Below are 23,943 nucleotides of genomic sequence, written 5' to 3'. Positions count from 1 at the left end.
AAGTACGAAGTTGAAGAGCATTGAGGACCAAAATTTCCTAAAAGTTTTGCCAAATACGGCTAAAGTAATCTATTCCTGATGTAAGGCAGACTTTCAGCCCTTTTAAAATCAAGTACCTTCATTTGTTTAGTGAATAAACACACTTTCTGTTCATTTCGGCCTCCATTTCAGGCAGATATCTATTTTATGATTAAATTCATAGTGTCTGAACATACATTAAATAGTTGCCAGATTAAAACCTTATACAAAATGCCACCACATTCAGTGATCAAGAAGTGTTGATTCAAATAAGCATTTTAAGATAATTTTATATACATTTTGTAGTAGAGATACATTGAAGCTATGAATATTCATACAGGAGAGACCGCCTCTTTTAATCTGTAGTATTTAACTGTCCCCTTGTTTCCTGACGTGCTAATTGTGGACTTTGACGTCAAGGAATATATTTCGTTGTTAGCTGGTATGTATTTCGTAAGAGAATTCAGACAATTGTATGCAAAGCCTTTTTTATTAATATGTCGGATAAAGGTTGAATTTACAAATGAATAACGTTTTGAATATAACATAAATTGTATTATTTTTTGCTTATTTCAATTTCGTAAATATACGGTATTTTTTGTTACAGTTTTTGAACAGTTAATTTTGTCATAAATAATGTTTAATTCTATTTACTTATTTTCATTTTTTGATACCTTATAACATCTTATATGTATTGTTTAATCCTATTCGCTACAACTTGATTTGCTTTATTATATTCATGAAAAAATATACAAGAAAAAATACCATGTTTAACTCATATGAAGAGTCATACTCCAAAATTATTAAACTGTAATAATTGAATATTATTTCAGGTGCTTTCACACAGTTTTTCTTCAAATGGCCGGTTTATTAGTTTGTATTCTATCTTTGGTAAGTTTTCAAGAAGGGGACAACGGTTCAGAGGTAGCAATAAACAATTGCTTTATGCTCACAGATACATGTTTGCACACTTTAAGAAATTTTGTATCATTTATGACTTCTCAATTCAAGATATAATTTGATTAGAACATGATCAGTTATTGCATGGTATCCGCTTCAACATATATATGAACGTACATGCATACAGCTTTAAGCAATTATTATTTATTGAAACAAGATCAAGAAGAGTTTTATCATACAAAATACGACGTTAAAACAAATAGCAATATTCAAAACGCTACACAGAAAACTAAAGACTGTGCAACACGAACCCATACAAAAACCTCAGATGAACTCAGGAACTCAGATATTCAGCAGTTTCTATGTCCGTTTATGTTAAAACTGTCCAATAAGTTGTAGTACGTTTACCGACATCATACAAAAACGGATGGGTTAATATATTCAAATTAATTAAAAATAATTAGAACATGCTTTAATATTCATATGATGAAATTGTCATTCATCCCTTTTGATTTCAGGTTTATTTTTCAACAATAGTCTCAACATCAGGTATTCCCGATTTGGAATTTAGTAAGTGTTTAATATATGAACTGAACCGCGAAAGAAACGTCGCAGTAATTGAAGGCAAACATAACGAAAGAATAAATGCTATATTTTTTATTGAATGGGCGTATAAATACCCTTGTTATTTAACAAATTCTCATCATTTCGTTTAAGAAGGGCCTAAATACAGCAGAAACAACATTTTCCAAAAGACCAAAATAGTGAAAAAGTATATTTTAACAAAACGCATTTGAATAACAGGTCGAACAATTGTTGTTCTTAAACCCTGCTGACTGCTATTGGCGATTACCATATAAATTTATCACAATATGTAACAAAATGGATCTTAATATTAATCTAATACTAAACAGAAAATAATAGACTTACGGCAAAGATGTTATACCACAAACATGAGGTGCAAACATTTGTACATGTACACCAGATTCGGATTTTGATAATTTTAAAATGTCTCTTCAGTGATGTTAGGGCAATGTAGGGGTCGAAACGGTATTTTGAAGGCCATATAATTTACCTCAATTTAAGAGACTCTTGAATTTTAAAGAGTCAAAATAGGATGTACGGATTATATAAACCGGAGGGAAAATATTATAAAGCCCAAACAAAAAAATATAACAAGTCTAACATTGTCTAAATTGAAACGATATTATCATAAAATACCTTTTCGAATCGTTGTTTTCTACAACTTATCTCTAATTCAGCAATGCTCAGTCTTCTGTTGTTTATACAGTAAAATGTATCAGTAATAAAAACATTATGGTCATTTTTATCTTAGAAGTTATTGCAAACACGTGCTTATCGGGCCATCTGAACAAATTTACACTCCATAAATGTTATTAACGTAACATCACTATAAAGGAATGATGAAAAAATAACAAAAGGAAAGAAAAGGTCCTTCAGTTAATTAGTCATATAATTTAGTAAACTGATTACCAGGAGATAAGTCCAATATGATGAGTCAAAAACGAGACACCGATCGTATAACCATTACATTTTGTAAAGAATACATTAGAATTGATAGGCTTTATTTGTTCAATGCAAACATATGGACTATTACGAGAGACAATATATTCCGTGTATCTGCAGATATTTTTAAAGTATGATATATATTTTTTCGTTGAACCTGTTTGATTATTTTTTGATAAATATATTCACATTTAGCAATACGTTTTGCAAACTACACCTAGAAATAATTGTATCAAAAACGCGACTTTTGTTAAAACTAGATTTCTTTCCATTTTTTAATATCTTGCAGAATGAACACATCTGATTTTATTTTTTATGTTAATTATTTCAAAACTGTGTTACTTATTTAAATTTCAAGTTCTTACGGAGATTATCTTCATATTTCTGTAACAACCTTTAAGCCCATTTAATCAGCTTATTTTTCAATTGAATTTATTTAGTGCTTATTCTTTCGGAGATTTGCCACCAACCCCGATATTTGATACGGTTCGTGTTACTCAGACTTTACCTCTATTTTGTGGTGTGTGCATTATCTGTTTGTCCTTTTTTGTCATGGCATTTTCAGTATATTATCGGATTCAGAGTTTTTTTTAAATTTATGTTTTTTTTTCGTGTTTTTTTTTTCTTTTATGCATGGTTCTGTCTGATTTTCGTTTTCATGTGAATCTTGAGTGTCCCCTTTGGTGTATATTCAGCCTCTTTTTTTTTTTTTTAGTTAATTAAAAAACAAAATTAACACATTTACATACACGCAGATGTACTGAGTGAGAAAGCAGTGAACTAGGTTAAAACAGTGAGTATATTCAAATCCTTCAAAAACACGTTGCTGAGAGAATGATAGAAATGATTGTTACCTCGAGAGAACACAGTGTATTTGACATGTTCAAGGGGAAATGATCTACACTATCAACCTATATGCAATGGCTTTTTTAAATTATTATACTTAATGTTCTTCCTTTATTGTCTTTTAATTCTAAATTGAAAGAAGTTTTCCATGACGTCATGAACATAACAACGTTACCATTATTCGAAAAAAAAAGATTTATCTTAGATTTTTCAATTTATGAAAAAGTTCTGAGACCGAAACGTAGAATTTGAGCATCGTCTTTATAAAATGAACGATGTAAGTTCAATTTATTTATATCAAATGAATACTCGAATATTTCAAACATGGTATATTTAACAAGAATAGTGGCTACTAATGCAACATAACCACTGACACACATGTATTATTGTATTGAAGATTGCTCAAGGGGACAAATTCAAAACATTTTTGGTGTCGGAATACAGGAGCAATCAGTGGTAATTGACTTTCGAAATGGAACATTATGTCATATTTCTGATAGGACCTGCAAATGGCAAGTAAGTATTGAATGAAATGATTAATCTTTCTATTGTCATGTCTTCGAAATCTTTGTTGTGTAGACGCAATCGATTGTCAATTTCAAAAAAAATATCTATTCTAAATCGTCTTAGAGAAATAGGCTAGGTAATTTAAAAGTAGCAGTCTGGTTTTTTTATGTCAGAATTCATTTTAAGACCTGAAATAATTTTACCATATACTACTGTATTGTTGTAATTTTCATTTATAAATATTTTCTTGATATCATCCGGTGAACAATGAAAAGTTTGAAAACAACAGAATGATACAAAAATGCAGGTATTTTGATTTCAAAATTATTTTTGATTCTTCTTGCTCTAGTTAATCAATGGTTATATTAACAACTTCTATAAAACAAACTGCTAATATCTTACATATACATTATATACATGATAGATATCTGAGAGGTTGGTAGAGCAGATTTTTGCACCACGTAAAACATTGTCGACTAATGATTTAATTTAGCATTATACTGAATATTCTTTTACTTTTGGTTTTTACTGTCAACAATTTTGAATTAAATGTAATTAGCTACGATGTCACGTACATAAAAACGTTACAGTTATTATAGCAAAAGCAACATAAATGAAGCAAGGTGTATTTATAGAATAATTAATCGACGAATTCAAGTTAAAATAAATACTCAACGAGTGAATGAACAACACATTAATTCACAGTAAATTATCAGTGTTGTTGGGTCAGGAGTTGAATGTTTTTCGATATTTGAATTTTCTGATTAGTTATTCTTTTCATTTCATTGGCAAAATGTTGGTTTTTTTGGTGACATTAACGCAACTATATCTTTTTCTACGCCTTCACAATTTGTTTTGATTTTACGTGTTGACAACACATATTGTTGTATGACGTCAGATGAGTGAAATAGCCACGTTTATTTCACATGTGACACTATCAGGGTGGGTTTTTTTTCACTAGAAATTCAATGTAATTCATTGTAACCAATACATGCAATATAACAATTATTTTTAAATTAACATTTTAAGATATAGTTGACTCCGCTTAAATATATTGTTCTTTTCGGTTAAGTTTATCTTTTTTTTCAGAACATGTATCAAAAACTGTATGTGATGTATAACGAAAGAGAGACGAACTTCAAGATTGTGGCTGGCCTTCCATATTATTATGAGTTAGAATGCCAAGCAGCTGTTGGTTACGTTGCAAGAGCTACTGCTGTTCCCTTTTCACTAGGGTACGTCTTTATTTCAAACATCCTTTAGCTTTGTTTATAGCTATCGCAGTCTTACGAAAAGTTGGTTTGATTAATTGACTATATCGCTTGACATCTAATAAAATTTTCAAAAACGTAAATGTACGCGCATAACGGATAAGATACACTACACTACCATTTCGAGAAACTTTGAAAATGCTGGATAATTAATCTACTTTTATCATTCCAATCTTAAAAAAGTGTAAGCATGTTCAAAATTTGAGGCAATATAAATTCATTTTTTGCAGTCTGATTGAACTATATTGATAGCATGATTGTCTTAAGCTTTCAGTGATAAATTTTAGAGTGAAAGTACTTTACGATGACGTAACGTACACAACAACGTAGCAGTTATTAACAGAACAATATAGAAAAGATGCAAGATATATTTTTTTTATTTGACAGTCTATGAAAAAGTTCTTCTAATGCCAAAACATAAACCTTGAGCATTGTCTTTAGTTAATTCATGTTAATTCAATTAAATTTATTGTGCCTTAAATTATCGATTCTTCATTGGTATGCACGAATTAATGACATTAAAAAAATGTCTTCTGCTGAGCCATACAACAGGGTAAATTATCACCTCTCATCATAATCTGGCAGTTTGACGTATTATCGTATCAAAGAATGTGTGCAGTTCAATATAGTTGTTAAAAGCACCCATAAAATATGTAACTTCTTTTAATCAAACTATTTTACATTACCAAAGTCGGTACTTCTGAATAGAATTACAAAACGAAATCATAAATACTTGCTCTTGTAATTTGTATAGGATTTAAATACAAGTAAAAAGAAAATGATTCGCATAGTTTCCAACTATTTACTGGGCGAATTGATATCAGTCCCATAACTTGAAATGTGTAATGATCGATTCAACAACATTACTTATTACTGTAACATTTATCAACAAATCAATTAAGCCCAAAAGAAATTAAAGATGCAAGTTTTAACATAGTTTGCTTAATAATTAGCATAATGATAAGTGATGAATGTGAAATATTTAAATTCTTCGGATGAAATTCCCAAGTTTCATCATAAAAGTCTATAATCCAAAATAGAAAAATGCATTAATAAGCGGCCACCAATTTGAGACCGAACGTTATATCAAAAAGCGTATAAGTACAAAAAGCAACTAAAAAGTTAGTACCAACAAAGATACAAGAAGATGTCTATGTACACGTCAAATTGTCATTGTTACAACTTTTTTGTTTAATACCGACATAGTTACATTGTACAGAACGAACTTTAATCTTGTAAGTTTAATCTAATAAAACTTCCTAACATGCTGACTCTTAAAAAAATATAAATAAATTTTCAAAATTCTAAAAAAAAGATCTGTTTAACTTGTTTAACACAAATATTTACAAATTTAATGAATAAACTGAGTATATGATTCATTTTTCTGTATCATGGCGATGTATATTTGAGAACAAATAGTGCTACCATTGTCTACATTTGAAAATGCCTGTACCTGGTAAGGAATATGGCAGGTCTGCTTCATATCTTGATTTAGAAATTGAAAATGAGGGTAGGCAGAAAACGAAGCATTTACGACAAAAACATAATTTCAGTTACCCCATTGTGATCTTTCCGTTTCTATGATGCAAGACTCCAGAAGCGCCTGTATATTATCCCGCACTTGATACAATGTTCCAGGGCGTGCATTTCCTTGACAGACAGTTACTGCCCACTGGAAGCTATTCAATCAAATATTCAAAGTCGTGAAAATTAAATCCCCCTATCGTAAATTTTACGAACACCATCATGAGTTGGTTAACCGTTATCATATATTCGTTTCACAGAAAATAGCGAATATGTTACTAATATCGTTACAACATGCCCGTGCCATTTTTCGAATTTCGTTGAGATTGGTGTTGCTCAGTCTTTAAAAATCTATGTTGTGGGTTGTGTACTATTGTTTGTTGTTGGTCTTTTTTTGTTTCACTATGGTGTTGTCCGTGTGTTTATGACTTATACATGTCCCTTTTGTATACTTCACCTCTCTTATAGGACTATGGCTTGTCTGAAAATCGTTTTAGGATACGTATCAGTCGTTTGTCAGGTCATCATTGTTTACGAAATTCTATGGAACGCCAACACTGTCTTGTTATGACCATTTTCATTATATGATGTGCATTTACCTTTATATGATGTGCACTTGTCATTATATGATGTGCATTTACCTTTACATGATGTGCACTTGTCATTATATGATGTGCAAACACCTTTATATGACGTGCAAATATGCTTATATTATGTGCAAGTATCTATATATGATGTCTAAACATCTTTATATGATGTGCAAATATACTTATATGATGTGCATATATACTTATATGATGTGCATAAATACTTATATGATGTGCAAATGTTCTAATATGATGTGCAAACATACTTATATGATGTGCAAACATTCTTATATGATGTGCAAATATCCTTATATGATGTGCACATATACTTATACTATGTGCAAAGGTACTTATATGATGTGCAAACATCCTTGTATGATGTGCATTTTCCCTTATATGATGTGCATTTTCCCTTATATTATGTGTAAACATCTTTATATGATGTGGTTGTGTCATTATATTATGTGCTTGTAATCTTATATCATGTGGTTCGGTTAACTCCATTATATGATGTCGAAACGTCATTATATGATGTGCTTGCATCGTCGTTATGGTCAATGAACATGATTACGATTAGAATGATTACTGTCTACGTCATAACTGATTCCGATCTGCTTCTGCAGAATTAATATAAACCCGGATCAAATCTGTAGCTATCGTTTGGAAAATGGTTGAGATGTAAAAAGAAAAAAACCTTGACATGTTTGTTCCTCGATTTAAGATGAAAAAATACCACCAGATATTATTGGAAAATTGTCAAATTGTGAATTGCAAGGTTTAGTTATTATCAAAGGGTCTACAATAATGAACATACGAGGTCTGCAATAATGAGCATACAGTTAAAGTTATTAATTTAAAGAAATGATTATTTCAGACCATGCTCTATGCTCATTGTACTAGGCTTATATTTGACAATATCTTTATATCTAGCGTTAGCGGCTTTTTTTTAAAGAAGTAAATACATGAATTTCCAGTATGTTCATTGTTTTGTAATTGATTTGCTGATCATTTTAGCTGTGGAAGTTTGTCTTTATATATCACTTTTCTGAAGAAAGACACAAAAATGGACAAAAACCGGACATTGATAGGGTAATGACTAATATAAAGGACCGGTCATTTGCAACCCTCATAAAGAGGGGATAGGGAGAAATTAGGGGAGACTTTAATTTTGATTTTTTTAAAAATAAAATGGTGGTATTCAATTGTTTATATTTATAGATTTGACGCAGTATAATGTTTTTGTGATGTGTTCGTTGTCCGTAAATACTTTGTTGCCAGATAAAAACTTTTTAGAAATAAGGGGCCAAAACGGCACTTAAAACAAGCAATTCTTAGGGTTTTTTGATATGCTGAATCTAGCAATATATTTAGATTTCGGATATTGGACAATATAATAGGTAATTGCCCAATTTCAACTTTTGAAAATCTTAGACCACATTTAGTATGTGTCACAAACCTATGATGTGTCAGATATTAAATAATAAATTAATTCAAATTCAGACCTGTATAAAGCTTGAATGGTTATATCCATACTTGCCCTAACTGTTTAGGGTTCGACCCTCATCGTACTCTTCCCCCCCCCAAAAAAAACCCCCGTAAAAATTAATAGTTGACTCGAATGACGTCAATTTTACGCCTAGATCCGCTAGCCTCATCTGCTAAAATCTGAATCCTTATTTTTTCAACAAATAATTTCTTCTAGCAGAGTACGGTTTCATCTGAAACTAGTAATATTGAATGAAGGTGTGATAAATATCAATGAGACCATAACCGGCATATCCAAATTAAATTCTAAGTCGCAAACAACTTCCACACTTGAAGTTCTAGATCCACTATTGACGTGCTATTTTAAACTTATATAATGCAAAAGGAATTTAATGCGGTTCTTTTGTTATTACGAACAAATGTATTGAGAAAGGTGTGTGTAATTGTTCTCTGGTGGGTTTTTTAGGGGGGGGGGGTGAAAAGTTTCTGTCTTTGGAACGATTGTGGTCTTTTTTCCCTATTTCACGGTAATAACTTGGAAAAAAATTAGAGGAATTCCCATCTTTCCTACCCCGTCCGCACCACCAATGATGAAAACGACAATAATTATTATTTACTTATTTTTTAAATCTGTTCTTATAATATAAAAAAAGATGTGGTATGATGAAAACTCTCCACAAGAGACCAAAATGACACAGAAATTAACAACTTTGGGTAACCGTGAGGCCTTCAACAATGATCAAAGCCCATACCGCAAATTCAGTATAAAAGGCCATGAAATGACAATGTAAAACAATTCAAACGAGAAAACTATTTTGCTTTAGAAAAGGTTTCTCTATAAATAAGTATCAAGATAATAGGCAATAAAACAACAAAACTCATAAGAGCCAAAATGGGACCTTTAAATTTACCATAGAATATATTCGGACACATTGCACTAATATTTTTTTTTAATCTTTTGTAGTTTTAAAGATAAACACAAAATATTAAAAGTCACCGCCGTAAATCTTCACTTAGAAAAATTTAAAACACAACTCTCTATCTGTCAGAGACCACATGGCCTCAGTAAACAAAAAATAAATACAGTGTTTAACTTTAAAGTTCATTCAGACACAAATCTAATTAAATAACAGATATTGTGTGTCCAAGCTATGCTTATACGCGGATCTGAAACCGATCCATTCTATTTTCTGTTTAAAGACCACTAGGATTCTCGGTTTTGTCGGATTTCTATACACCTTCAAAATTGTGAAGGCTGATTTTTATTGGCTGATATCTATCTCATATTTACTAGAACAGAAAGTATCAAAGGACTGAAATACTGAACATCGGATGACCGCAAGTTCTCGTGAATGGTCACACGCACTTGTCTAAAAGAACATCACATCTCAATACCTGTAAGTGAAGTTAACTTACAGAAATATATTTATTTCTGAGACAAGTTCGTGCGTGGATGATGAATAAATGACAGGGATTTCATCCTCATCGTAATCACAATTATATTGAAGGGATACAAATTAGTATACTCTGGTTTGTTGTTATATATTAAATTAATATTTGTATATAACAGTTACATGTATACATACTTTTGATCCAAATGCTATAGCATTCTTTTCTACTATTCTTATAATAGTGCAGTGCAAGTGCATGGTGAAAACTCTTCTGTAATAATTCGGATTTTCTAATAGTGTGGATTTATGTAGGCATTCATTTTTCCCGCATAAACGTTCTTGAGATATTCTTCCGCATGCGTTAACACAATTGTTCTGTACGTGTGCATAGATATTACTTACAAATGTATAAATATATTTCGTACGACTCAACATTTTCATATTATTAATTTAATATGTTTAACAAAAATGTTTTTATGAGTATTACTTGATTATGTCTGCGTTTTATACGATCGGTTACATGTACCAGTCAAAATCGAAAGTCAAATCTCTGTTACGACAATACATCGGAATGCCCTCACGGTCATCGTGATGTGAACATGAAGTGTGGGCAGGAGGACGTGTTCTTCCTTGTTCCAGGACAAACATATTTTTCGACTTTAATGGAAAAAACTCTTTTAAAAATGATATGGTTATTTTTTTTAAATTTCATTATTGTTTTATTGTTTCTCTAATTTTCAACGGAAACAATTATTTTGATTCCCTTCTGAAAAAGATAAAATATCTTTCAAGAAACTTGGAATCAAACATTTACAAAAAAACATGCCCCCCCCTTCCCCCCGCAATCACCAAAAAAAAAATCAATGGTCAGTATATTAACCCTGTTTACGGAGTTGTATATCTGAACGGCTTTCCTTTTATATTACGGGTAACTGTTTAGTGGCGGTGCTTTCATGGTAGCATGTTAGCCTCTAGTGTTGCTGTTCGTAGGTTCGAATTCCGGCAGGGTCAAAACCAAAGATTTTAAAGTTGGTATTTGCTGCTTCCCTGCTAAATTAAGGAGTAAAATCAAAGACTTGTTCGGCTCGGAATCAGAATAATCTGTCCAGGTAAGGTGAAATGGATTTTTGTGAAGTAGCATGTTAAAAATCCTACTCAGGGTGTCGGTCTATTACAAAACAGGGTTAATATTCATTTCACATTAATATGTTCCCGTACAAATATGCACCTGTCCCCAGTCAGGAGACTGTTATTCAGTGATTGTCGTCTGTTGATGTGTTACATATCGGTATTTGTTTTTCGTTAATTTTTTCTGTACATAAATTATGCCGTCAGTTTTCTCGTTTGAATTGTTTACATTTGTCATTTCGGGGCTTTTTATAGCTGATTATGCGGTATGTGCTTTGCTCAATGTTGAAGGCCGTACGGTAACATATAGTTGTTAATTTCTGTGTCATTTGGTGTCTTGTGGAGAGTTGTCTCATTTGCAATCATGCCACATATATATATAGTCTTTTTTATATATATATCAATTTTCCGCTGGATGCAACCATACATTTATAATCATGTAAGTGTGCAATAAATGCATGAAAACATAATAAAAAGATGCAGCAAATGGCATGCACCGAGTTGAAGGTCCTCCCATATCTCCTCTTTTTTGGGGGGGGGGGGGCTCGGTGGCCGAGTGGTCCTAGTATCTAGCCTGTCAACACTTACATGTAGGTTGTGAGTTCGAATCCCACACTTGGCAGTTAAGCTCGACTCAAATCTCAATTGAATAGAATTATTAGTTTTTCCTACTGAAAGTTCCTTCCGGGGACTTCGGCTTCCTCCATCAATATAAACTCACTGCCACGAATTAGCATGATACTGTTGAAAGTGGCGTGAAAAAGCAATCAATCAACAAATTAATCAACCAATCATTCATACCGGTATAATTATATATGCAAAAGGGGATAATTTTGTAGCTATCGTTATAAAATATTTTTAAAATTGACTTTGAGATCATTGGTGTCTTTTGCAAGGAATAGAAATAAGAAGATATGATATGAGTGCCAATGAGATAACTCTACATCTAAGTCATAATGTGTAAAAAGTAAACAATTAAAGGTTAAACTACGGCCTTCAACACGGAGCTTTTACTCAAACCGAACAGCAAGCTATAAATAAGAGCCACAACCAATTTGTTTTATCATATTGTTAAAATGCACTGTCTCACTTTATCTTAAAAATGCACTTTCGCTTAAAAGATTAAAGATCTATTTCTAAAACGTAATAAGTTAACTGTATGCTCATTATTGTAGATCCCGTGTATTCAATATTGTAGACCCATCGATTAAAATTCATTATTTGACAATTCTCCATCAATATTTGCTGTGATTTTTTCATCTTAAATCGAGAAACAAACATGTCAAGGTTTTTCTCTTTTTAAATAGCTAAAGGTTTGATCCGGGTTTGTATTAATTCTGCAGAAACAGAACGGAATCAGTTATGACGTAGACAGTAATCATTCTAATCATAATCATGTTCATTGACCATAACGACGATGAAAGCACATCATATAATGACGTTTCGATATCATATAATGAAGTTAACCGAACCACATGATATAAGATTACAAGCACATAATATAATGACACAAGCACATAATATAATGACACAACCACATCATATAAAGATGTTTGCACATAATATAAGGGAAAATGCACATCATATAAGGATATTTGTACATCATATAAATATATTTGCACATCATATAAGGACATTTGCACAACATATAAGTACATTTGCACATCATATAAGGATATTTGCACATCATATAAGTTTGTTTGCACATCATATAAGTATATTTGCATCATATAAGTATGTATGCACATCATATAAGTATGTATGCACATCATATCAGTGTAGTTGCACATCATATTAAGATGTTTGGACATCATATAAAGATACTTGCACATAATATAAGCATATTTGCACGTCATATAAAGGTGTTTGCACATCATATAATGACAAGTGCACATCATATAAAGGTAAATGCACATCATATAATGGCAAGTGCACATCATATAATGAAAAATGGTCATAACAAGACAGTTTTGGCGTTCCATAAAATTCCCTTAAAATATGATATGTCCTAAAGTTTATGGCATATGCAATGGGGTCTTTGTGTGGTTTTATGAATAGTCATAAAAGTTACAATAACCTAAACATACAGTCGGTATTCGAGGAATTTATCATCGTGTCGATTCTACACCATGTCTTCCCCTCAATATCATTTGTTGACACATTTGATAGCTTGCTGATAAATTCCACTTTACTAAAAGAGGGACGAAAGATACCAAAGGGACAGTCAAACTCATAAATCTAAAACAAACTGACAACGCCATGGCTAAAAATGAAAAAGACAAACAGAAAAACAATAGTACACATGACACAACATAGAAAACTAAAGAATAAACAACACGAACCCCACCAAAAACTAGGGGTGATCTCAGGTGCTCCGGAAGGGTAAGCAGATCCTGCTCCACATGTGGCACCCGTCGTGTTGCTTATGTGATTACAAATCCGGTAAATAATCTAATTCGGTAGGTCACATTCATGAAAGGGAAGGGGATTGTAGTTACGACGTAAGGAACATATCCGATATCATTTGTGAAACGGTTATTCCATGACGGTCAACCAACTCGTGATGGCGTCCGTAAAATTTACGAAGGGATGATTTTAACTTCACCATTTGGAACTCTTGGTTTAATAGCTTCCTAGTGAGCAGTAACCCTCTATCAAGAAAATCATGATAGGAAATGCAAGCACGGGAATATCGTATCAATTGGGAGATATATACCCCGTATACAGGTGCTGCTGGAATGTTGCTACTTAGAAATGGAAAGTTCACAATCGGAAAGCTGAAATCATCTCTTTTGTCGTAAAGTTTTGTGTTCTACCGACCCTCATTGTCAATTTCTAGATGTAAGTCAAGATATGAAGCCGACTTAACTGTATCTGTAGTATCCTTTATCTCCAATTCGATGGGATAGATGCGTTCCACATAGTCACCAAATTTTGAATTGTTTAGTGAAAGAACGTCATCTATATAGCGAAAAGTAGAGTTAAAGGATATTGCTAACTTCTTATCTTTCTTCCTAAGAAGTTCCTGCATGAAATCAGCCTCATAATAATATAGAAACAAGTCGGCAAGTAGAGGGGCACAGTTGGTTCCCATTGGGATGCAGACAGTCTGTTGAAAAACACGTCCTCCGAACGTTACAAATATGTTGTCAATCAAGAAATCAAGCATCTTGATAATATCGGTTTCAGAGAATTTTTTGTTCGAATCAGAGTGATTCTTTACAGAGTATGATTTACCCCTCCCTAAGACAAGATACTTGTATCTACGTTGGCCATTCTTTTTTATGAAGCAAAGTAATACCAACTCTTTCAATTTGTCTTTTAGTTTGGAATGTGGAATACTTGTGTAAAGAGTAGAAAAGTCAAATGTTTTAATACTGTTACAAGAACGAGAGTTAGATTGTATGTACTCTAAAAGATCTTTGGAATTTTTAAGTATCCACATCTGATTCACGCCACCTCTAGAATAGGCAGTTTCACAATAACTTTGAAGCCCGTCTTTGATTGCTGATAAAATAGATGTTAATAATTTAGAAAGAGGTTTCGTGGAGCACTTGGAAGACCCTGCAATATACCGTTTTTTGTAAGGACACTTATGTAGTTTAGGTATCCAATACAGTGATGGAAGATCCAGTTCTTCATCTTTGGTTGAAATACCAAAGGAACAAAGAACAGACCTATGATTATCCAGAATTTCCTCTTTGGTAAGTGTCGTGAGGGTATAGTATGAGTTTCCAAGTGAATTGTATATACCTAATTCGTTTATCAAGCAATCAATGTAGTGACTTTTACAGACAAAAACGATGTTATTTGGGGCTTTGTCTGCGGGGACAACAACATATTTATCATGGAGGTCGGATAAGTGTTTAGCAACATTTGGGTACTAATTTACTTTGAAATTAACTATAATAATTTCCTATTCCTATAACATATTTTTAACAATAAGGCCCTGCGTTGAATACATGTATAGCAATATAGACTATAAAATGCAATATTGGAAATACTAATACAAATTTCAAATCTTTTTACTGTCATCAGAACTCCGAAAAAACACACACTTTTTTATGGTTCAGATATGTTACATTTTTTAAAATAAAATACTCTACGATATCAACCAGGAGCATTTATCGTATTCATTTTTACTTGATGGACAGAATAGCATATTACAAGTACTTTGTCTGATAGCAATTTTAGTTCTTAAAATACCTTACTAAATTACTCTGGAATATTTAAATGTATTTTTCATATGTGCATCAGATTAGTTCTGATGCACATATTTACATACATTGATTAGCATCAGTTTCAGCTTTCAAAAAGTGCATTTGTCGATGGTATGGTAGTATGCTCATTCAGATTAATGCTTACGACCCTTTTGAACATCAAAATTCAATCAATATTAGCAAATTTTGTTTGGCCTCTCACTAAATGGAACTACAATAATTCATTGATATGTGGAAAATATTTGAATTTCTGTGTCAACAAAAAATGGGCTGCTTCTAATAATTAGGCACATTCAATGCATGTAATAAAATCGAATGGACCTAAGGACAAAACTGGCTTTAATTGTAGCATAATAATAGCCTCTAAAAAAAGTTTTTGGGTAATTTATTTTACTTTTTAGATAAAATTCATTCATCAGTTGTTATTGTATTTTAATAGTATATAGTAATGAATCTATTCAATTATAACTTTGTTTACGTATTATTATTTTTTCATAAAGTGTTAAATTCCTTCCTCTCTTTACGTATAATACACGGAAAACATTAAATCTTATTTCATGTTTTTCAACATATTTTATTATTCATATAATTGTATTAAATTGGTCGTAGGTCATTTGATGTTATAAATGTCCTACGATATCTATGTCTTTCATCTTATGACACATACTAATGTCATCCTTTATAATGTCCTAAACAACACTCCACAAACAAAGAGCTCTATCAAGTTAAAACTAACATATTAAACATAATCCAGATCATTGATTATAAAGTCCAGTTGGTTATTATTGTCAAACTATTCAGCAATTCTTTTACTTTTTTTAGTAGATGAAATTTATTTCTCTATTTCAAGGTCAACATCACCTTCGTATATTCATAAAGTGTTACAAGAAGCACCTTCAAACAGACCAGGAATCATAATTAAAATTAACAAAAATAATAAAGAACTATCAACTGCAGTTTGGATTGGAGAATTTTTATCTTTAACAATAAAAGGACCCGGTATGTGATTCATATTTTTACATGTATATAATGTTGTTCTTTCCTTTTTTACAAGACATGCCTTTTTATGATTATACACTGTAATGGATTTTATTCAACCGATAGATTATATTTCATTTTTGAATGTTACCAACCAAAAATTGTACCTTGAATATTCAAAATATCTCTCGTCTGGCGTAAATATAAAATTTTAATCCTGGTATCTATGATGAGTTTATTTACAACCACTGGGTCGATGCCACTGCTGGTGGAGATGTATTTCCCCGAGGGTATCACCAGCCTGGTAGTCAGCACTTATGTGTTGACTTGAGGTATCATTGATATGCTCATAATTATAAATTTACTGTTAACAAAATTTAGCATTTTTGAAATACTTAGGTATTTCTACCCAAGGAATAAATTACTTTAGCTGTATTTGACAAAACTTTTAGGCATTTTGGGTCCTCAATGCTCTCAACTTCGTACTTTATTTGACCATTTAACTTTTTTTAACCGAGCGTCACTGATGCTTGAAAAATCACTCTAATATGGAATATTGTTATATAGATGATAGCGAGTTCTATGAATTCAAATGGAAAAATAATTTATTTATGTTCACTCTGGATACGTTGCCCGCTTTATATCGATTCCAAACTTTAATCTGAGGATTTGAGCTTTATAATCAAAACTTATTTGGTATTAAGTTTGTCCCATATCAACAATAATTTAATTAATACTGCTGATATATTTTTAAAGACTTCACAATCTTAACTTTAACAACAATGAACACAGATGTATCCAATATGTATAGAAAAGCAAACAAGAAACATCATCAATGTAGACAATATTAAAATGAAGATGTGGTATGATTGCCAATGAGACAACTGTCCACAAGAGACCAAAATAACGCAGCCATTAACATCTATAGGTCACCGTACGGCCTTCAACAATGAGCAAAGCCCATACCGCATAGTCAGCTATAAAAGGCCCCGATAAGACAATGAAAACAATATAAACGAGAAAACTAACGGCCTTATTTATATAAAGAAATGAACGAAAAACAAATATGTAACACATAAACAAACGACAACCACTGAATTACAGGTCCCTGACTAACAATTTGTTTTCCTTGATTTACCTTAAAATTGAAATAGAAAGGCACAACTGTTTTTTTCATTCATTAAATTAATAAAAACCATCATAATTTATGGTTAATTTCTGATTTCAGCAAACACCAGAGTTATTCCTATGGGATGTAACGCTGCAAGCAATAATTATTTTTACCTTCTGTGGAACAAGTGAGTATGCTTAAAAAAATAAGTTAACGTTCGTGGATATTTGCTTTTATGTAACTAATGTTTCAAAATTCTATACAGTCAAAGTCGTCTATCTAACGCTCTATGGCCTTTCATCTGAATTTTTTGACGATTCTTATTTGAACAATGACACAAAATTCCTCCGTACATATCGAAGTATTTAATTTTGTAGATATTGCAGACTTTGTGGTCTTTATATCTGGGTATTATACACAGTTATTACAATGTTTGAAAATAATAACCATAATTCACCATTGAAATTAAAGATCTGAGAATTTCACATTTGTAAACAATCTCAGAAGTTAGCTCCTCTGATGTCATACACAAGAATGTTGAATGGAAACAGGAAATGTGTCAGCGAGACAACAATCAGACAAAAGAGCAGAACACAGGCCGAGGCAACCAATAGTCTAAAACGTACGAGTGAAATTCCCCATTCGTAGTTTTACGATAGTTTCAGAAATGTATACTAGCTCATCGAAACATACGACACACTAAATGCTGAAACATACAAATGATGGATGTTGTTACAACGTTCAATAACAATTGAAAAATTGTAGAAAATGATGTAGCTAATTTCATTTTCTACTTTATATAGATATGAAAAGATGTGTAATGATTGCCAATGAGGAAACTCTCCATCCAAATGGCAATTTGTAAAAGTAAACAAATATACATCAAATTACGGTCTTCAACACGCAGCCTTGGCTTACACCGGACAGCAAGCTATAAAGAGTCCCAAAATTACTTGTGTAAAATATTTAAACGGGAAAACCAAAGGTCTAATCTATATAAAAATCGATAAACAAGAAACACTTATGAACCACATCAACAAACGACAACTAGTAAGACTTTGCAATATTAGTAATATGTGTACAATTTTTGCAATAATTTTATGACAAGTTAAAATTTCAGTGCCGATCAAATACTTTTGAAAAGAAATATGACCTTCGGAAATATTTTAAATTATTACCTTTGGACAAGTAAAATATGTACAACGCGGGGCGCATAGGAAGTCATATATTTTTCAATGGAGAGCAACGTTTTTTTGTGTTAAGCAATGATGTAAAAACATTTTTACGATGGTTTTGTGTTTATACGCTGAATTTTATCATTCAATATTTCAGCACTATATGTAGATCCTTTGATAAGGCTATAATGGGGGATACATGGACACTTGGTAGTGAATCAATATCGATAGATATGTATGCCTTTCGTTTTGTTGATTCAAGTCGTGTTAGAATTGAATGCTCCGTTTATATTTGTCCATCATCAGATTCAGCATGCATCAGTGCAGTAAACGTATGTATTTTTCCAAAAAAAAACCGAAACGTTAAGTTTATCCTTAAACCATTCAGTTTATTGCCCGATTACTTGAAGCAAAGATCCCATATTTACTGTTTGGTTAATTCAAGCCCGTTTAACATATATTTAACTGAAGGTAAAATAAATCTAAAATAAGCAATATTTGAAGAAAATTATTAAGATGACCACCAGCTTCAAAGGCTATTACAATGTCCCCTTTTAATTGACAATCAGGTTTATAACCCTGGTTATTTTTACACCAACATAATTTGTGGCAGGAATTCAGGACAAAGAGGTGGTCTTACTGTTACCCTCTCCTAACTTTGGCATGCATGGAAAAAGATTAGACCAACACAATTATTATACTACATGTTAGCATGTAAAATTTGTATCAACCAATGTGAGAGAGATAATTTACTATTTCACATGACTCAACGGTAGATTTTTGTTAATACCAACCTCTCTTCCAGACCATCAACATATCGATAACTAAAGGGCAATGTATTCAGTGTAAATCAATGATTTTAAAAACAATACTCAAAGATTGGCTTTTTAAACTTTTTTGGATTCGAGCGTCACTCATGAGTCTTTTGCAGACGAAACGCGTCTGGCGTATATACTAAATTTAGTCCTGGTATCTATGATGAGTTTATTTACAACCACTGGGTCGATGCCACTGCTGGTGGAGATTTATTTCCCCGAGGGTATCACAAGCCCAATGTTAGCACTTTTTGTGCTGACATGAATTGTCATTTAAATTTACTGTTTACAAATTTTTGACTTTTTTTTAAAAACTAAGGCTTTTCTACCTCAGGTATAGATCACCTTAGCTGTATTGGGCAAAAAATTTAGGAATTTCGGTCCTCAATGCTCTTCAACTTCGTACTTTATTTGGCCTTTTAAACTTTTTTGTATTCGAGCGTCACTGATGAGTTTTTTGTAGACAAAACGCGCGTTTTATTATTAATATTGCCCTCAAAACTTTATGTAAGACAGTAAAAAAAAATCTTCCTTAACTTTGTTATTTTTCTAATGACTGTTATGTTGTTTTGTACATGATGTAATAATTATTTATTTTTAATATAACGTTAAAAAGAAAATAATGACAGAACATTCAGTATCTTAATATTTTCAAAAAATACACAAAATAAGAGGTAAGAGGTCGATTGAGCAGAATTTTACCCGAGTAAACGTTTACAACCGAAGCGAACACATGTTTACTCGGGCAACAATCTGTGCTTTATCACCCACTCAGTTAAGTGTTATCTGTATAATGTCTTTTGTTATCTTATGTTAATCGTTGTTTATAAGATGTGTAAGTTTATATATATCAAGTGTAATTTTAAGGAAAGTGAATTCATATTGTATGTTAAATTATTAATTTAAGTTTCATCATGGTTATTATTTAAAATTGTTCCAATAGATATGAACCAAGAATAACTAATTGTCAACATAACGCTTTTTTAAAACTGAATATAAATTGTGGCATTGCAAAAAACTTCCATCAGACTCTTACTTTGAAATGTTTATAAGTCCCTGATTCGTTCTAAGAAACACATCATTCCAAATTTATTTGAAAGGACCATATTGTTCATATAATGAAGTACACACTCATTCATTTTTCTAACATTTGTTCTTTTGTTATAGACATGTCAGTCACAAGCCAACAGACGGAGACGTAGCTCAAAAATAGAACCTCACACTCTGCAAAAATACAACGAAGATACATCATCTGTATCATTTACTGTTGTTGATCGTTTTGATGGTGCAAATGGAAGTACAGGTATTAAACCCTTTTCTAATTGCAATTTAAAAGCACACAACTGTTACTATTTGTAAAGTTTGCAAGAAAACCCGTGTCTGTACATAGCAAGGTATTTGTATAATTATACGCGTACTCAGAGAAATGATAGCGAATGAATAAGCTTTTTTATTTAAAAACTGTTTAATTTTACACGTTGGTAATCATCATGAGAGATGAGTAAAAAATAGTGGCGAAAAATTCAAAATGAAACATTTAATATCATAAGTAAAACAATAACTGACATGGCTTTTGCTTATATAAAAAATTTCCGACAGACAAACGATACACAAACCGGAAGCCAAAACAACTAAAACTTAGAGCAACGCAAACCCTATAAAAACATTTCAGGTGACCTCAGATGTTTCCGAAGGGTAAGCAGATGGTGCTCTATATTTGGCATCCTTCGTATTGCATTTTATTAGTACAAACAAGCGATAAGTATAATTCGGCAGGTCTAAGTTCTGGACAAAAGGGCAATGAACAAATAAAACATGTTCGTTGTCATCTGTGAAAAATTGAGATAAACTTAATCGACTGTACAGTTCTGAACATTGAATTATGTATTGTTTAAAAGACGGAATGTATCTCTAATATTCTCGTAACCCCTTCCTATATACAAGATGATAAGACGTACTGTTTGAATAAGTCACCTTTTCAAGATTGTAGATATATGGAAAGGGCAGGTAATTATCCAGATAATATAGGAAAAGGTTACATTTTTTTTAATACATTTGTATGCAAGACTAGTATATGAAAAGGTAGATATTTTTAAAATCCAAATTATATGAAAAGGTTGGTGTAACTGACCTTGGCGGCACCCTATCAATTAAGTATAGAGGCGCCCACTCCCCAGTTAATATTAAATTATTGTTTACAGTCGGAAACCGAGTTGATATTAAAGGAAAGAATGGAATTATATGTTCATTTGTCAGTTGATAAATTTCAATTGTTGACATCTGTTTCTATGTTCTTTAATAGTTTAATGAATGTGCCCAATTAAGGATTTAAAAAAAAAACTTATTAAATTATTGAATTGAGCTTTGATATTTTTGTCAACTTTTAAACTATAGAAATTTTTCATCATATAGTCAATTGTAGTAGGTTCAAATTCACGTCTATCTTTATTGGGCATAAGCATAAATTCCACTGAAAAAAAAACACATTCCACAGAAAAATAATAGATTTATCTTTGAAGCATCAATTTCATCTCTGCCCCCGGTGACAGTTTATAAAAAAAAATTAGGTAATAACTTCATCGAAAGGAAAAATTCGAGTACTCCTTTTTAGATCAGACGTTTTTGAGATGACTATTCTGTCTTATAAACGTACAAAAGAAAAATATCTAATGCGTAATCTCTCTCCAGATTCTATTTTTATATATATATATATATTTAGGCTGTAGGTTGATACAATAACAAAATTGACAGTACTAAAAGATGATATGTATGACGAAAGTAAAATACATTTCTAATTAGTAAAAACAACAGAGTAGATCAGAGTGGGTATGTTAGAATAACAAATTTTTACTAAAAGTTCTTGACGACAAAATTTTCTGATGGATCTTAAAAATAAATATCTTCAAAAATAAACTCTTATAATTTTTAGTGTGTCCCTCCACGAAACATGTAATGTGAATTTTGTAAAATCTTTTTTGAACTGTCGAAAATTACCATGACACCTGATCAGACAAAAGTTTTAAGTTGAGCATACACATAAAATACATTAAATGAAGCTCGATTTCTGGTAGATACATTTGAGATCTATTGAAATAACAAACAGGCCTACTCGACAAACAGTTGTTGTTATGGTTTTTGCATGCACATAATTATAGGCATGTTCCTTCAATTTAGTTCACATCTATCCTAAACAACCTGTCTGGATCTTTATAGATGTGTAACATACACGACACGATTAGGTCTTTCTTTAAAATCGATTTTACTTTTCGAACTTTTTTTATCAGAGCGTCACTGGTAAGTCTTGTATTGGCGACACGTTCGTCTGGCGTAATAAATTTTAAACTTGGCACTTTTTGTTAGCTAATATTCGCGTGTTTCTCTGTCCTATATGTTATCCCATTAACCTGTATTGTAGTCATGTCATGTAAAGTTGTCATTTTAATGTATATGAAACATTCTCATAAAAGCGGGCGTATGCCACAAAACCAGGTTCAACCCACCATTTTTCTTATTAAAATGTCCTGTACCAAGTCAGGAAAATGTCTATTGTTATTTATTAAGTTCATGTCTGTGTGTAACGTTTTGTTGTTGTGTTTCTGTTGTGTCTTAGTTCTCCTCTTATATTTGATGTGTTTCCCTCAGTTTTAGTTTGTAACCCGGATTTGTTTTTTTCTCTCAATCGATTTTTGAATTTCGAACAGCGACATACTTCTATTGCCTTTATTTATTTTGGTCCCATCCAACTTAAACAGCTTTGTCTCAAATATCAAACAAACATAAAAGACGTTATTGCTCATGTTGCTGTAAGATCTAGAAAACGGAAAACCAATCACATTTATGTTAATTTAATCGTCAACAATGTTCTATATTTCATAGTGTCATCACTTTTTACCAATTATATGTTCGTTTCATTGTTTAGACTCTTTATTATAAAAAAAAAAGGTATTATGTGTTATTCTTTAAAATAAAATAAACAGTGTTTCTAAAACAGTTATTTGATATTCCATGTTTTTCCCTAATCCCTTTGATAAAGCTGATATATGAATACTTATTTGTGTCGTCTTATTTTCAGGAGTATCTGGGAACATGATTATGTATCTTACATCAGTGATTATCACCATGTGTTGCCTTGGACGAGCGTTATAACATAAAATACATTAGATTTTACAAAACAAATGGCACTTATCACTTGTGATTTACTTCTGATGTATATATGTGCTATTACATTGTCAGCAATAAATTCAAATGGCTTGTTTTGTTTGTTCTATATGAATTATTATTTTTCAGCTCTGTAGTGCTTTATTTATATCCCCTTAGTATTGGTTAAGAAAATAGAAAAACAGAAAAACAGAAAATGTGGTATGATTACCAATTTGACAACTCTTTACAATAGAAATGCCACAGACAATAACAACTATAGAACACCGTACGACCTTCAATAATGAACAAAGCCCATATCG

At 31.7% G+C, this 23,943-nt stretch overlaps 1 protein-coding gene across 1 annotated transcript; it reads left to right on the top strand.

The window, feature by feature from the left end:
- Positions 1-431: 431 nt before the first annotated feature.
- On the top strand, positions 432-23,727 carry LOC139526121 (uncharacterized). Its single transcript, XM_071321263.1, has 10 exons — positions 432-460; positions 852-909; positions 1,437-1,488; positions 3,689-3,807; positions 4,888-5,033; positions 16,255-16,403; positions 17,611-17,680; positions 18,826-19,000; positions 20,651-20,786; positions 23,556-23,727. The coding sequence occupies exons 2-10, from the start codon at positions 877-879 to the stop codon at positions 23,627-23,629; spliced, it is 954 nt and encodes a 317-aa protein (XP_071177364.1). The 5' UTR covers positions 432-460; positions 852-876; the 3' UTR covers positions 23,630-23,727.
- Positions 23,728-23,943: the final 216 nt, after the last annotated feature.

This window comes from Mytilus edulis, chromosome 6 (assembly GCF_963676685.1).
Source record: "Mytilus edulis chromosome 6, xbMytEdul2.2, whole genome shotgun sequence".
In the NCBI taxonomy this organism is placed as follows: domain Eukaryota; kingdom Metazoa; phylum Mollusca; class Bivalvia; order Mytilida; family Mytilidae; genus Mytilus; species Mytilus edulis.
This window is presented reverse-complemented; position numbering and strand designations above follow the sequence as displayed.